The 16,387-nt window shown below is 42.7% G+C and overlaps 1 protein-coding gene across 9 annotated transcripts in view; it reads right to left on the reverse strand.

Moving 5' to 3' along the window:
* MTHFD1L (methylenetetrahydrofolate dehydrogenase (NADP+ dependent) 1 like) overlaps nt 1-16,387 on the reverse strand; it is a 227,669-nt gene that overhangs the window by 68,243 nt on the left and 143,039 nt on the right. For all 9 annotated transcript variants that reach the window (XM_036871033.1, XM_036871032.1, XM_036871031.1 and 6 more), the window contains 2 exons: nt 5,719-5,826; nt 3,438-3,590 (listed from right to left, as the gene is read on the reverse strand). In XM_036871033.1, coding sequence (XP_036726928.1) covers nt 3,438-3,590; nt 5,719-5,826 — 261 coding nt within the window. The remainder of the gene's footprint in view (nt 1-3,437; nt 3,591-5,718; nt 5,827-16,387) is intronic.

Below are 16,387 nucleotides of genomic sequence, written 5' to 3' on the forward strand. Positions count from 1 at the left end.
ACAATTTTTACACCAAACCATTGTCTTTTTAAATTCCCTTCTATCTACCTTTACTAGCTGCCTAAAGTGGAGAAAGCTGCTTTACTGGGGGCTCCCCACGGCATGGAGCACAGGGCCATGTGCACGTTCCCTGAATGAATGAATGAATGAATGAATTTGTTGGGAGGACTGCTGTGGGATTTCAAATCTGTGCAGGACAAGACAGGGCAGATTAGGAACTCGGCTAATTCCCTCCTCAGTTGTGTCCACTGTTCCATGCTCTTTGGGACCCTCGTGGCCGCTTGTCCCTGGTCCCTCTGGGCGGGTACTAGCTGGCTGTGCTCTGCTAAGCAAAGGCCTTCACGGACTGAAGACCAGATCTTTGGCCCTGAGGGGCTGCCATCAGGGAGGCCCTTCTAAGGAATATAAAGCAAGCTCTCCTCGTGTTTTTGTTAACTGAGGTAGGATTAAATTATACTCAATAAATTTTACCCTTTAAAAACGTGTAGGTCGGGCTTCCCTGGTGGCGCAGCGGTTGAGAATCTGCCTGCCAATGCAGGGGACACGGGTTCGAGCCCTGGTCTGGGAAGATCCCACATGCCGCGGAGCAACTAGGCCCGTGAGCCACAATTACTGAGCCTGCACGTCTGGAGCCTGTGCTCCGCAACGGGAGAGGCCGCGATAGTGAGAGGCCCGCGCACCGCGATGAAGAGTGGCCCCCGCTCGCCGCAACTAGAGAAAGCCCTCGCACAGAAACGAAGACCCAACACAGCCATAAATAAATAAATTAAAAACAAACAAACAAAACAAAACATGTAGGTCTATGAGTTTTGACACATGTATACAGTCATGGATCCACCACCACAATGAAAATATAGAGCAGGGGTCCCCAACCCCCAGGCCATGGAAGGGTATCAGTCCGCGGCCTGTTAGGAATCGGGCCGCACAGCAGGAGGTGCGCGGCAGGCGGGCGAGCGAAGCTTTACCTGCTGCTCCCCATCGTTTCCCATCGCTCCCCATCGCTCCCCGTCACTCGCATTACCGCCTGAGCCATCTCCCTCCCCCATCCATGGAAAAACCGTCTTCCATGAAACTGGTCCCTGGTGCCAAAAAGGTTGGGGACCGCTGATACAGAGTACTTCCATCACCCACAAAAGGTCGCTGGTGCCCCTCTGCGATCTGTCCCCTCCCCCCTCTGCCCCCTGGACCACTGATCTGAATTTTTTTTACCTTCAGTTGCACCTTTTCTAAAATTACCATTCAGAACCTGTTTTATTTGAACCCTTCTCTCTCATAGCACCGTTGCTATGCCTCCCTCAGTGGGAAACTCCACCGCCAGCTCCTGTGGTTACTCTCTGGTCTCCCCGTGCCGCCTACGATGGTTCTGCCCAGACCCTCGAGGGCTCCCGTTACCCCGCTGGCTCCGGAAACATGGCTGTTTTCCTAGTACCATCCTTTACCGCTTATTTCTCTCATGCATATCCTTGCTTCTCCCCCGTGTCCACCCTCATGTATATTCTTAAAGCTCTCAGGGCCTTCTTCCTGCCTGTTCCTTTCTTCTGAGTGTTGTGTCTGTATTTCTCATGGACTCACAGACCATTTTATAGATCCTATGAGCCCTTTCAGCTGTCTACGTCCTGGCCAGACGCATTTCTGGCCCTGCCCATCTGTCTTCTTGACTGTGTTCCTTCCACGACGGACACCATCACCGTCTACACTCAGGCTAGAAGTGTCCCTTCCCCCGAGTCCCACGTGCAGGTGGCTACCTTCAAAATATACCTCGAATTCGTCTCTACTCTCCATATTTACTTCTACAGCTGCCACGCCAACCCTGATTACCTCTGGCCTCAGCTGATGTCTCCCTGGGTCTGGTTCTCTTTCCTCTAAACATTCTCCACATTGCTACCAGAGCTATTTTTCTAAAATATAAATCAGACATTTTTCTTTTCCAGTGGTGAGGACTCTGTGTTTTCACTTGTGAGGGCACAGGTTCGATCCCTGGTGGGGAAACTAGGATCCCGCAAGCCACGTGGCACGGCCAAAAAAAAAAAAAAAAAAAAAAAAGAAAAAAGAGAAAGAATAAAAACCAGGCACAAAACCCACCTTACTGTAACTCCCCAGTGTGCATGGGATAAAATCCAAGGTCTTTAAGATGGCAGCTGAGATCCTTAACAGTTAGGCCTGGTGTTGCTACCCTAATCCCATTTCTCAGCCTCTCAACCCCTGTTCAACTCCAGCCACACTGGACCATGCTGCGAAGGGTACCATGTACTTCTGTGCCTTTGAGTCAAGATTCACTGTTTCCCGAGTTCAGAGGTTGATTCTCTTTTTCTTCCACACACCCCCCGCCCCCAACCTGCTGAGAAATACCTACTGCCTCCCCTGTGCCCTGAGAGCATTTCAAATGCCAACACCAACACCACACTTACTAGATGCCTCTGTGCTGTTCAACCCAGTGCTCGTCTTAGTACCTCTGTGCGTCACAGGCATTAAGAATTCAAAAAACGCTTATTGAAAACACTTTGCCCGGTATCAGACGAAACGTGTGAACATGAAGGCAACCAACTCTGTACTCATTATGCACTTTCTACCCATCCACTGCTTAAACAACACAGCCACATGGCTTATTTTAAAAATTGTTATGTTTCCTGTTTGGACTTGGATCAGCTTGTAACAACAATGACAGCAACAGAGATGATCAAGACTTTTTGTGCTGAATCTAATCCAGGAGCGTCCCATGATAAGAAGACAGACCAAGGGAAACCACCACATCTCTGTGTGGCTATAATGAAGCATTTTATGTATTAAGCCTATCATCGTGGATTTTAAGCGCTTTGATAAGCTTTCACTTCCGTGCTATCTCCCCTCCGTCCAAGGAGAAGCTTTGAAATAACAATAACCATCCCATAGCAGCAATGTCCCTTCACAACAAGGTCAAAAACGAGAACTCATGTGATTTGCTCATTTTCTAAGGCAGAGCTCCCTCCCCCCTTAATGTGCTGACAAAGAGGTGAAGGGTGAAAGACTGATCTCCCCAGCCCTGGGGTGGGGGGCTGGTCCTGTCTCTTGGACATGGTGGTGGCCTCCATTTATCCCACCGCAGTGAAGTCTTATCATTCTGAGCGCAGTGATGTGAAGATCCAGAAGCCCTACACTAAGCCATCCCACCATTTCAACAGCAGACTGGCTCCTCCCAAATTATTCTCTTCCATGTTCTATGAGGGGGGAATTGATTTTATGACTCAAGGGATCCTGAACATGTGATCTAAAGAAAAGAAAAATCCAAACCCTGATGGCAGGTGCATTTTTCATGGTAGAAGATGGTTATTTAGGAAAAGAGCAAATACTATTAATTACTTCCCAATACCCGATCTGTAAGGCGTTCCCAGAGCATAAGGATTTTAGGCATCATGACAACTCAGACTGGGGAAGGTTTCTGGAGAATGTTACACACTCACCGTTCCAACCAATGGGTAAATGAACCCAGCGCCTATGCTGGCCCGTACGTCACTAATGGGTAGAATGAAATCCTTCGGTACGCCTTTCTTGACAGGTTGGTGAGACAGGGAAAGGTGGGTCTTAGCCATGCAGATGGGCAAATTTCCAAAACCCTGTAAGAAAGGAAAGGAAAGGTGTTCCTTGAGCATAAACGTTCATCTCCTGTACTTGTGTGACCCGCACGCCACAGAATCCCCACGACTCAGATCCACACACACAATAGTGCTTGTTACTGCTTGTTCACTGAACAAGAAGATGCGACAAAAACTCATCTGCGCGAGATCATCACCTGGCAAGTTGAGGGTGTCTATTACTTATTTTGGATAATTCTTGCTACAGAAAGGCAGCATTATGTGTGTCTCTGAAGAGAAGGTGGTTATTTGCAGGCAAAGAGGCGGCGGCAGCAGCAGCAGCTGTAGAAACCACTTTCTAAGGATATTAATATCCGGCACTCAGAAAGGTAATCTGGAGAAAGGCTTTGTAACAAGGCTTTTAGTCCCGTTGTTCGCTCATTCTTAGAGGCTGTCAGGAAGCAAAGAGCCTCTTTGTGTTGTTTTATGAATCATGGCTATTTGATCTGCGATTACATTATATGAACTAAGATGAGGTCACTATTTAAGCCTCTTATTTTTAAGGACCAAAGGCGATGCCTGACCCAGAGTTCCAAAGGTGAAAGGGGAGGAAGTCACATGTGGGGTCTCACAAAAAGGACAGTGTCCTCGCTGCCTGGTCCGGATTAAGGGCACACAGTGCCTCCTTAGAGACTTGGCTAATTAACTGCAACCACATACTTGACGCGTAACTTTTAAGGAACATTCCCTCGGTGGACAGACAGGGATAAAAGGAATGCAATCTTCAGAGGTAACCCACACAGAATTTCTTATGATTCAACGTAGAACTATTTGGAAGATTTCAGAGTACTATCAACTGGGGTTGGGGGTGGGGTGTTCCCTTTACTCTTAAGATGCGGATCAGAAATCTGCTGGTGGCGATCACAATTGCTCTACAGAAATGGTGCCCAGAATTTTGGGTTTCAGAGATCAATCAAATATTGAAATAATTTTTATGAACTGATATAGGTTTGCCAATTTAAAAGTTTGCCAGTAAGAATATATTTTTTAAAAACCCAATATGCTATATACCATCACCATATTACTTCATAAAAGAAAGAAGATTTTTTAAGCCTGAGAAAACATCAGGAAGGACCTAATATTAGAATCAATGATAGTCCTTAAATAGCATTATTAAAAACTTATTAAAAAAAAAAACACCTCATGACAATGACCTTATTTTACTCATTTCATTGCAGATGAATGAAAATTTCACTGCAGAACAATGCCAGTGTGTACAGCAATGTTTGAGAATCATTTATTAAAAAGCACAAGCCAAGAGCATTCTAAGCTCTTGGAAAATCCTAAGAAGAAATGAATTGCTGACTATCTTACCAAACCTGGGAGAATACTCTGCCTAGTGCTGGTAGCATAGGACAAAACATTAAATATGCTTTAAAAATAGAATTTAGGAGTTGGGGGATTAAAAAAAATAGATCAGCGATACTCATCATGAAGCTCTTTTGCCAGCAAGCTCTTGAAGAGCTCTGACTTCTATCTGGTCACAGCAAACTGGAGGGGGTGTTTGAGGCACATGGCCCCTTTGGTTAAGGTGGCCGAACATGCTGCGGTGCAGCCTATTCGACAAAACCATTATAGGACTAGACTCTCGCTGCTGAATCTTGGCCATGTGCACGGCAGAAGGTGATGGAGCCTTCAGCCATTGTGGACAATCTCAGCACCAAGCCAATGAAGCACTTGTATAAGAAAGAATACCAAGCACCGCCAACTTCATGTGCTGCAGTCCTCTTTGACTAACCTGGCACCATGCTACCATTTTTAAGACAGTAAGAGGAAGCACTACAGATTATTTAACTCTTGACTCCACTGCTGCACATCCAAGAACAGTTTCAATGTTTCTGGCTGACTAGCAGGGGCTAAAGATCACACACGCAGATAAACATGGACACCACCTATATTAGACAAATTTATAACCATAAAAGTCAATGATGTATGTACTCTCACCATAATTACAATTAACGTCCTACCCAAGGACATTAATTCAATTTTTGTAGACCACAGAGTAGATTAAGCCAAGTTCAGCTGGTGGGACATACACCAGCTCTCAAGTCAAGGCGAATAATTTCCAAAGCCTAAGCTGGACTTTCCCCCCTAGATGCACAACTTTTACCTGTTCCGTGTAACGATCTATTTTGGATTGTGCCTCCGGAGAGAGTTCAATATCTTCGGCTCCATAGACAGCCTGGGCGATGGTTCTTATCTTTTCCACAATTGGAAGCTGGAAAAACACAAATGACCACAAAATCGTTAACTTCAATCTGGTTAAAGAATTAAGGGAGAGCTTAGTGAGATTTTCTGTAATTGCTTAAAATTCACTACCAGATTCCCTCCTCATCAACTGTAGTATTTGAAGCACTTTTCTCTTCTATCATCCTTAATGTACTGAAATTTTCAGATCAGAGATCAACTAGCAAGTAAGAAGTCTTAGATGTTCAGCCAGTTCAGAGGCTGCTTATCTAGTTAAATCATTCTTATCCACTGCATCCTTTTAAAAAATGTAGTTTATACTATGCTTTTTAGTGATCTTTTAAGTCAGAACAAAAGCCTCCTAACTAAATAGTGCTGGTGTTTAAGTGGGTCTCAACTTGGGTTATATGACAGAAATGTAGCAGTTCTAAAGAACAAATTTTTTTTTTTTTTTTTGGTGAGCAGGAATGGGTTGAGATTTTAATATAAATGCTAATGTGATCAAACACTTTATTGGAAAACCAGAGGTTGAACCTAGTGTCACTTTAGCAAATTATGAGACAACAAGGAGAATGGGAAAAATCTGAGAAGACTAGATATGGGCAAATAAGTGTGTGGGGAGGAGATGGAAAAACCTTCCACAATGTTGGATGCAACACTTGGATATAGGTTGCTAGTAAAATACTAAAAGTGGCCTTCAGAAACAAGGATGGTTCATTAGGAAAGGAATGTGTCATGGATAAAGTGATTCTTAATTCAAGCAAAGCATTTGACAAAATTGTTCCTAATTTCACTGTGGGTAGAAAACACGTAGGCATAATGAAGACGGTTGGTGGATTTACTGTTCAGTGAAGGGCTGCTGGACCAAGTGCTGATGGAATGGACGTCAACCAAGGGGCAGAAGCCTCTCATGGTCCACCTCAAGGACTTTGCTGGGCAGTGGCAAATGGTACATTTGCATGAATTACTGCTGATATATACAGGAGGAGAGTTACCTAACAGGAGAAAATAAAAGCTAGCTCTGCTCTGCCAATCTGATAGTACCCCAAATTGCTTTAAAGTGTGTTTTTTATTACTACAGTTTTTATTACTGTAGAGTCGCTCTGTGGTCTGGAACTGAAATATTGGATGTTTCAACAAATAAAAAAGAAATGAAGGTGCAAGTCATTATGATCTTTTGCTGAAGGACATAAAAGAGGATCTGAATCAATGGAGAGAAATACTTTGTTCATGGATGAGGAGACGCAATACTGAATAGAGGTCGGTCTCTCAAACTTAATCTATTAGCTCAATCCAATTCCAATAAAAATCCCAAGAGCACTTAGGTTACTTGGCCAACCGATTTTAAAATTCATAATGAAGAGTAACAGCATAAATAGGTAAGATAACTTCAAAAATAAATAAAACCAAAAGAACAAAGATAAGGGACCTGCCATACCAGGTATCAATCATACTACAAAATTATGCTGATTAATTCCATGTGGTATCGGCACAGGACGAGATGATTAATCAAGGGAAGATAACAAAGAACATAGAAGGACACCTCAGCAGGTGTGGGATAGTATATAGTAGACATGGCACAAAACAGGGAAAGGACTGACTATTCAATTGACTTTTGGCTGGAGAAATAAAATTAAATTCCTGCCTCACACCAGGCCCCTAAATAAGTCCAATATGGAACAAAGGCAAAATCTTCAAAATCAAAGCTCTACATATTGGGGGAAAAAAATCGGGGAACTCTCTTTATTATCCTGAGGTACGGAAGGATTTCTTAAACAAGGTAACAACAAACTGCGCCTTAAAGGAAATGATTTATAGACCTGACATCAAAATTTAAAGTTTCTTGCATTAAAAAAAAAAAAAAGACATCAGAAATAAGGATAAAGCATAAGGAGAAGATGCTTACAAATATTTAAAAGATTAGTTACTAGAATGCATAAAACTCCCACAAATTCAGAAAAAGACAAACAAATATTTAATACTAGGCAAAAGAGTGACTAACAACAATATGAAAAAATGCCCAATCTCATTGGTGATCAAGGAAAGGCAAATTAAAATGATGATAAACCAATTCACAACCGTGAGATCAGCAAAACTGAAAGTATGAGACTATCAAGCGTGGGTGAGGATGTGGGGAAGATGACCCTTCCAAGTGCTCTTGGTTGAGATGTTAAAGGTCTCGCCTACCATGAAAGCTTCCTAACTGGTCTCTTCACTTCTAACACACCCTCACCTCTACTGCAAGTCTAACCTTCTTAAAATGTACCTAAGTAAGAAAAACTCAAGATCACCTCTGCTAAAACTCCCTGAGCGCTCTAAGATCTATCTCAAAGGCCAGCATCTCCAGGAAGCCTGTACTGACCTTCCTTAAGCACACATGGGCGTTCTCTGCTTTGCCATCCGATAGCCCTGTAATGCTCTGACCTGGGTGCTACATGGCACCAGATGTTCAGCAGGGCCTGGCAATGAGTGGCTGCTAGCAAAGCCCACGCCCTGTTGGGATGCGCTGATGGACCTCGGATGGTAACAGTGCCAGGATCAAACTCTGATGCTGAAATCTACCGGGTGGCAAGGGGCCTTTTGTAAAACATGTCATAAGAGAAATCAGAGAAGAATCTCCACTTCAGGACTTCCCTGGTGGCGCACTGGTTAAGAATCCGCCTGCCAATGCAGGGGACACGGGTTCAATCCCTGGTCCGGGAAGATCCCACATGTCGCGGAGCAAGTAAGCCTGTGCACTACAACTACTGAGCCTGCGCTCCAGAGCCCGGGAGCCGAAACTACTGAGCCCGCAACTACTGAAGCCCACACCTAGAGCCTGTGCTCCGCAACAAGAGAAGCCACCTCAATGAGAAGCCTGTGCACCGCAACGAAGAGTAGCTCCCGCTCGCCGCAACTAGAGAAAGCCCGCGCGCAGCAACGAAGACCCAATGCAACCAAAAATAAATAAATAAAGTTGATTCTTTAAAAAAAAAAAAAAGAAGAATCTCCACCTCTAGAAGGGACAACTCTAGAAAGAAATGATCGTTATTTTCCAGGAAGGCAGAAGGTGAAGCAAGGACAGAAATCAGAAGGAAATGTTTAAGGAAAAGCTATAATAACCAGAGCTGTTTTACTCTGGCAGAGTTCAGGGTAAGCCGAGTATGGCTCCAGGGTTGTTGCAGGAGAATGACCGCATGAGTGCAAAGTTGAGTCTGGGCTAGAGAAAACCTCGAGTGTAACTTCTAATGTAAAAGATTCCATGTTCATTAGCTGAAGAATTGAGAATAGCCTATAAACTCTTTGAGGTCAAGGACCACCTCTTGTTCACGTAGAGGTGGGATACAGTACAGCCCCTGGACTACAGAGTAGGCTCTCAATATACAGTTGAATAAATGAATAAATATTTTCTGACCTTCCTGTTGACAAAGCAAGGATTCCATGTGATGTGACAGTTACGCTTTTTCAGGGGAAGGCAGCTCATAGAATATGGTGTCACCCAAGCAGTGTGATAGGTCCCATGCAACCTGGCTCACCTTGGCTCCTCCAGCCCTCCAGAGCAGCTCAGGTGGGGGGTTTGTGGGCTGCTGTGGGACAGGAGAGCTAAGGAAGAACACAGCCCCTCAGATCTGGCTGAATCATGCAACCTCATTCCTAGCGGGAGATGTGAATATGCTGCTGTACTCATTTTACTGCAAGCACTGAAGCCACGCAGTGTGTTACAAATATCACACTGCACAAACCTTAAGTGATATTATTATGATGGTGTGAGGGCAATAGGGCTAACTAAAGATTTATGTTTTCCCTGGAAGTGAAACAAAACAACAACAAAACAGATCAGTACTACTCATGACACAATGAATGAACAGAATGCACTATTTACTGAACTCTAGATTGATCTGAAAAGGAAAAGTGAGCGTGACTTTTCTATAAGATAATAATTGAAAAAAACTCACACGTGAACAAGGTAATAGTAAATGGATGACAATGAAGGAATGAGTGTGAGTGGGTATTTAACTGACTTACTTTTAGTTTTTAAACACGAAATTTTTTTCAAGGAATACATATATTTAATTTTAAATTGTGGTAAAATACACATAACAGAAAATTTACCATCTTAATCATTTTGAAGTGTACAGTTCTGTACTGTTAAGCACATTCCTGTTGTTGTGATGCCAATCTCCAGAACCCTTTTCATTTTGCAGAACTAAAACTGTACCCATGAAACACTAACTCCCCATTCTGTCCTCCCCTCAGCCCCTTGCTACCACCTTTCTACTTTCTGTCTCTATGAATCTGCCTACTCAGGGTACCTTATATAAGTGGAATCATACAATATGTATCTTTTTGCATCTGGCTTATTTTATTTAGCATGAACCTCAAGGTTCAACCATGATGTAGCATGTTACAAATTTCTTCCCTTTTAAAGGCTGAATAATATTTCACTGTATGGACATACCACATTTAAAAAAATCCATTCATCCACTGATGGACACGGGTTGTTTCCACCCTTTTGCTATTGTGAATAATGCTGCTATGCTAAAAGTGGGGGGGGGGACAGACAAATATTTCTCTTCCAGACTTCAATTCTTTGGGGCATAAGGAAATACACATTTTTATCAACAACTAAACTGCCTTCCTGTCTAATGTTTTCTTTTTTTAAATAGATTTATTTATTTTATTTATATTTATTTTTGGCTGCCTTGGGTCTTTGTTGCTGCACGTGGGCTTTCTCTAGTTGAGGCGAGCGGGGGCTACTCTTCGTTGTGGCACACAGGCTTCTCATTGCGGTGGCTTCTCTTGTTGCAGAGCACGGGCTCTAGGTGTGCGGCCTTCAGTAGTTGTGGCTCGTGGGCTCAGGAGTTGTGGCTCGTGGGCTCTAGAACACAAGCTCAGTAGTTGTGGCGCATGGGCTTAGCTGCTCCGCGGCATGTGGGATCTTCCCGGACCAGGGCTCAAACCCGTGTCCCCTGCATTGGCAGGCGGGTTCTTAACCACTGTGCCACCAGGGAAGCCCCCTGTCTAATGTTTATTTGAAAGTGTTGCGGAAATTTCAAGCAGGTGCCAGGCTGACTTTGTGAACTGTGTAGTTGTGGTCTTATTTCCTATAGGAAAACTGCAACCACACATGACAGGATGACTCAAACAGAAGGCAAAGCAGGGAAGCAGGAAGAGGCTGGTGGTGCGAGTGAGTCCCGGTCAGGAGACTTGTTTCCCCTCCTTACCCGCAGGTGCCAGAGCCTGGGGCATCCCAGCAGTCACCACGACCAGCTCCTGGTATCCTGCACTTCCCATGCCCCAACCTCAGCCTCGCCAGCCCCAGAGAAGACGACACTCCCTCGCCGGCCTCAACATGCACAAAGCTGTCCACCGTGAGCCTACGAGAGGGACCATCACCACCTGGTGTGTGCCTCACAGCCCCACGCTGGATAAATAATGTGCTTCAGCTCATGGAGCTAGAAATCCCAAGACCAAAATTCTCTTGGGACTCTTGCTACAATTATTCTTTTTCACCTGTGTGTACAAGTGAATAAATAAAAAGAACATCTCAGTTAACACAACTTTTGGGTTTAATATAAAAACTAAAACCTGCCCTGATAAGGCAGCTTCACTGTATACCATCTATTTATATTGTGACAGCCGGAAAGGAACTTCCTGCTGTTTCTCTGCTCGATTTTGGGGAGCAGTGTCATCTTTAAAGAAAAAGAAAAAAGCCAAGTTCATGTCCAGTGATCTTGATCTGAACTTGACATTCACTTGTACTGCTCATTTTAAGTGGTAGTTTTTATAAAACAAATAAAATGGTAAAATAAATTATGAATGGGTATGCATTAATCAACCCTGGCTTTGCTCCAACTTCCTAAATATTTACAAATTTATCTCTTTGCCACCTCTTTCCTCCTTACATCCCTGATGTCTAGGATGGTAACTTCCAATCAGTAGGCCCTCCACAAACATCTGCTGAATGAACAACCATCTGTGGCAAGTACTTTCAAGATGTCATGGTGTACAAAGAGTTTCAGAGATTTTGTGTACAAAGAATGTCTGATGGGGTGGGGACAATGACACAGTAAAGTGTGACAGAATGGAGTGTGTGATAAAGCCTCCGCCTCTATGTTACTACTCAAGTTGGAAGATCACAGATTGCAGGGGACGGCATGGAAGTCAGCATAAGTTGGTAAGACCTAAAAAGGAACTTGAATGGTGCTTGAAGGATGTGAAAGATTTTAATAAGCAATAAAAGGAAAGATTATTTCACACAAGGAGAACGACACACATCAAGGTGTGAATGGCAGCAAAGACAAGGCTTTTTCTGGAAAGAGGGACTACTCTATTTGTATTATGCTCAACATACTCATATAAGCTACTTCACAAAGCCTGGCGTCTATACTAGGATCTTTGATCATTTTGGAACTAACACTATGTTAAATCTCCATCTTCACCAGCAATATAATTCTGAACATATTCTTCCTTAATTTCCTCCCAAACCTCTTAAACGTATAAAAATAACTGAAATACTTTAGAAGAGAGCTTTCCGATGGAAGCTTTCTGTGATGATGGGAATGTTCTACAACCATGCTTTCTAGACTAGTAGCCGCCAGCCTCACGTGGCTAGTAAGTAGTTGAAATGGGACTAGTGCAACCGAGGAAATGAGCTGTTAATTTTAGTTAATTTAAACGTCCACAGCTTTCTATGACCAGTGGCTACTGAACTGGGCAGCAGTTCTTTCTAGCTCTAGAAAAGAACCCTGACTGGGGGGTTGTATTGCCTATGGTCTTTTGCTTAGAGTATGCCCACCCAGAATCCTGGCTGAGTGACACCAGGAAGGTAGGCTGGAGGATGTAGGGGTCTTCACTCTTTACCACATTCCTTGTGTAGATGTGGTGATCCAGGCTCATAGAAGCTAAGTTACTCAAAGTTAGATGGCATATCCTTCTTGAAAAGACCACTGGACTCATTACATATGCACCCAATGTTCATTGCCGCACTATTGACAATAGGCAAGACATGGAAGCAACCTAAGTGTCCATCAACAGTTGAATGGATAAAGAAGATGTGGTACATATATACAATGGAATACCACACTCAGCCATGAAAAAGAATGCAATAATGCCATTTGCAGCAACAAGGATGGAACTGGAGATTATCATACTAAGTGAAGTAATTCAGACAGAAAAAGACAAATATCATATCATTTATATGTGGAATCTAAAAATATGATATAAATGAACTCATTAACAAAACAGAAATAGAGTCACAGACAAAGAAGACAAATTTACGGTTACCAAAAGGGAAAGGCAGGGAGGGATAAATTAGGAGTTTGGGATTAACATATACACACTACTATATATAAAATAGATAAACAAGGTACTACTGTATAGCACAGGGAACTATATCCAATATCTTGTAATAACAATGGAAGAGTCTGAAAAGAATATATATATTCTTTTCTGAAAAGAGTGTGTGTGTGTATATATGTATATATATATATAAAAAACGGAATCACTTTGCTGTACACCAGAAACCAACCCAACATTGTAAATCAAGTATACTTCAATTAAAAACAATGAAGCTGACAGAGTTGAGAAAAATAAAGAAGTATGAAGGCTTTATAATATAGTGGCATCTCATCTTACTTAGATGTCAGGTTCTAAAGTCAGCAGTCCTGAAGGTCTCTTAGAAGACCCATGAAAACATGACACAATACTCTATTATCAATATTCCACTATCTCTTAAGCACATAACTGTTGAAGTGTTGAAATACACTGCTGTTTCCTCAGCCATTACACTGAATGAAAACTACATTGTTCTTTTGTTTTACCAAAGCCTAGATTGGAATTCACATAAGTTAAGTGTTCCTATGCTGTGATGTTGGCTTGAAGTACTTCAATGCTCATGAAATATTTAAAAAGAGGAATCAATTAGTAAATTTGTAAGTCGAATAAAAATCTCTGGACATACAGTAATTACTTCAATTTGTATTTTGTATTTAAAATGAAGCATGAATTTTCAGTGATCTACAAGTGCAGTTTGGTAAATGGCCTTTCCTGTACCTCAAATAAAAGTATGTAATGTGAAACCAGCTTCCAACAGGAGCAAGGGCTTCATTACAACATCCCCCTGGTGTCATGGGAGCAGCTCTGCGTTGTGAGTGAGAACAACAGACCCTTGTGTCTTTGACACAAAGCATGTCACTGGCTGGAAACCAGCACATCTGAGCTACCCAAGGTGTACGTGCTGAGTGCCATGAGCCAGCTCCCTGAGTGGCTCGTCCCGCTGGCGTGTTGGTCCTGAGCAACAGGTCAACCCAGAAGAATCTCGCTCTCCTAAGACAACCAGGACACATGTCGGAGATAGCTGGGGTCTGGGAAAGGAAAAAAGGCTCATCACCAGAAAGTCTGCATTTGTCCATCTGAAATGATGATGATAAGGAATTCACGTTCAAATCACAAGGGTGACCTTGTATACTCGTTTTTGTTTGTTTTTTGCCTTCAGTTTGATTTATTTCAGGTCACAGGAATTTTCTTTGTCCAATTTCCTGTAGTTGGACATCTTGAGGACTATATTTCATAGGACCAAATATGCAAAGGGATCAACATAGTGTCTAACAGAGCAATCTTGAGTGATATACAGAGCCTTGGGTTTAAAATTTGCTCATTGAATATGAATTCATTTTAATTTTGTTTCATCTAGTGGGAAAATTTTAGATTTTTACTCCTAGTTGAGGATTTTTTCCTCACTATTCCTTCTGATTTCTTAATTTAATTTTAAACAATTTTTAAAAATTTTATTTTTAAAAATAAAATGTTTATTTTATTTTTTATTTATTTATTTTTATTCTTTTGTTTTGTTTTTTAATTCTTATTTTATATTAGAGTATAGTTGATTTATAATGTTGTGCTAGTTTCAGGTGTACAGCAAAGTGATTCAGTTACACATATACATGTATCTGTTCTTTTTTTTTTTAATTTTATTTTTATTTATTTATTTATTTATGGCTGTGTTGGGTCTTCGTTGCTGCACGTGGGCTTTCTCTAGTTGCGGCGAGCGGGGGCTACTCTTCGTTGCAGTGCGCGGGCTTCCCATTGCAGTGGCTTCTCTCATTGTGGAGCACGGGCTCTAGGCACGCGGGCTTCAGTAGTTGCAGCACGCGGGCTCAGTAGTTGTGGCTCACGGGCTCTAGAGCACAGGCTCAGTATTTGTGGCACATGAGCTTAGTTGCTCCGCGGCATGTGGGATCTTCCCGGATCAGGTATCGAACCCGTGTCCCCTGCAATGGCAGGTGGATTCTCAACCACTGCGCCACCGGGGAAGCCCCCATGTATCTGTTCTTTTTCAAATTCTTTTCCCATTTAGGTTATTACAAATATTGAGCAGAGTTCCCTGTGCTGTATACTCTTAAACAGAACATTACAGCAACGCCAAAAGAGAGCAATATAGAGGAATAGGTGATTTTAATGATCTCACCCAAAGGAGGGGGAAGGATTGGCAGTGGCCCGAGCACTTGCTTGGCCTAATGATATGCATGTATGACACACCTGTTGTTCCTCCTGGCATGAAGTTACTCGCAAACCTCAGTGTGTTGTAAGACTAATATGAATTGAACACGAGGTGCAGCCTGGCCTCTGTATTCCTGGGCAGGAGTCATACTTCCCTCATTCATCTACTGGAGCAGTGCTGTCAAGGAAAAATCTTCTGGTCTAAGATTAAAAGTCTCACTCAAGAGCGGAGTAAACTACTTTCATGAAAGGAAAAATAAATCATTTTCTGAAATAAAATGATTGCTAAGACAAATCCCTAACCTCTCAGATCCTGGGGTGATTGGAAGCCTGTGCTGTTTTGAGTGATTTCCCCCTCCAGTCCTAAGGTTGTCGTTTTCCTTTTGAAGTGGTCTTTGATACACCTGTGATAATATTGAAATAATGTTGCTTGCTTTTCAGGATGAGAAAATGGATGCTTTCCCTACTAAGTCCTCTCGTGTCTTCTGAATTTAAGTCAGAAAGACCAAGGGATGGACGGAGTGATGGCAGAAGGTGACTAGCTAACACGTGGTGGGACACTGACAGTTCATTTTACATCCCTGTCTTTCTTGCTTGGCCCATAATTTTGGATGAAATAATGCATTTCTAGAAAGTTTTGCCATAGTGACATTCCATTTTTTGTTAGAAGCACTTAAATGAAATTATAGGAATCCTTGTGACATGTACAAGTGAAATGGATATAGACCACTGTTTCTTTCTCATCAGGTGCTATTTCTAGCTTCAAGGAGACAAAGCTGCGGGATGCTTTGCCAGAATCACAAAGGGCTGAATAGGATGCATTGAGAAAGTTGGGCTGGATCTAACAATAGGTTCAGATCTGAAGAGACCTGTCAAACACAGATGGGTGAGGCAGCAGTAGGGGTAGGCCAAGGAGGTGGGTGATACACTGCTGTCCAAAGGAGTCTGTCTGGACAAAGAACCTAGAGGCCAGTGTTGGAGAACAATCTAGTTTTGATAGCGATCTAAGATGTGTTTGCGGAAGGATGTGGTATTGAGGCAGTGTGGGAATTTGGAGCTGAATCATGAAAAGGAGGCAAGAGGAGAAGAGGCTGATGAGGGAAGGGCTAGAA

Source organism: Balaenoptera musculus, chromosome 12, assembly GCF_009873245.2.
Source record: "Balaenoptera musculus isolate JJ_BM4_2016_0621 chromosome 12, mBalMus1.pri.v3, whole genome shotgun sequence".
NCBI classification, from domain to species: domain Eukaryota; kingdom Metazoa; phylum Chordata; class Mammalia; order Artiodactyla; family Balaenopteridae; genus Balaenoptera; species Balaenoptera musculus.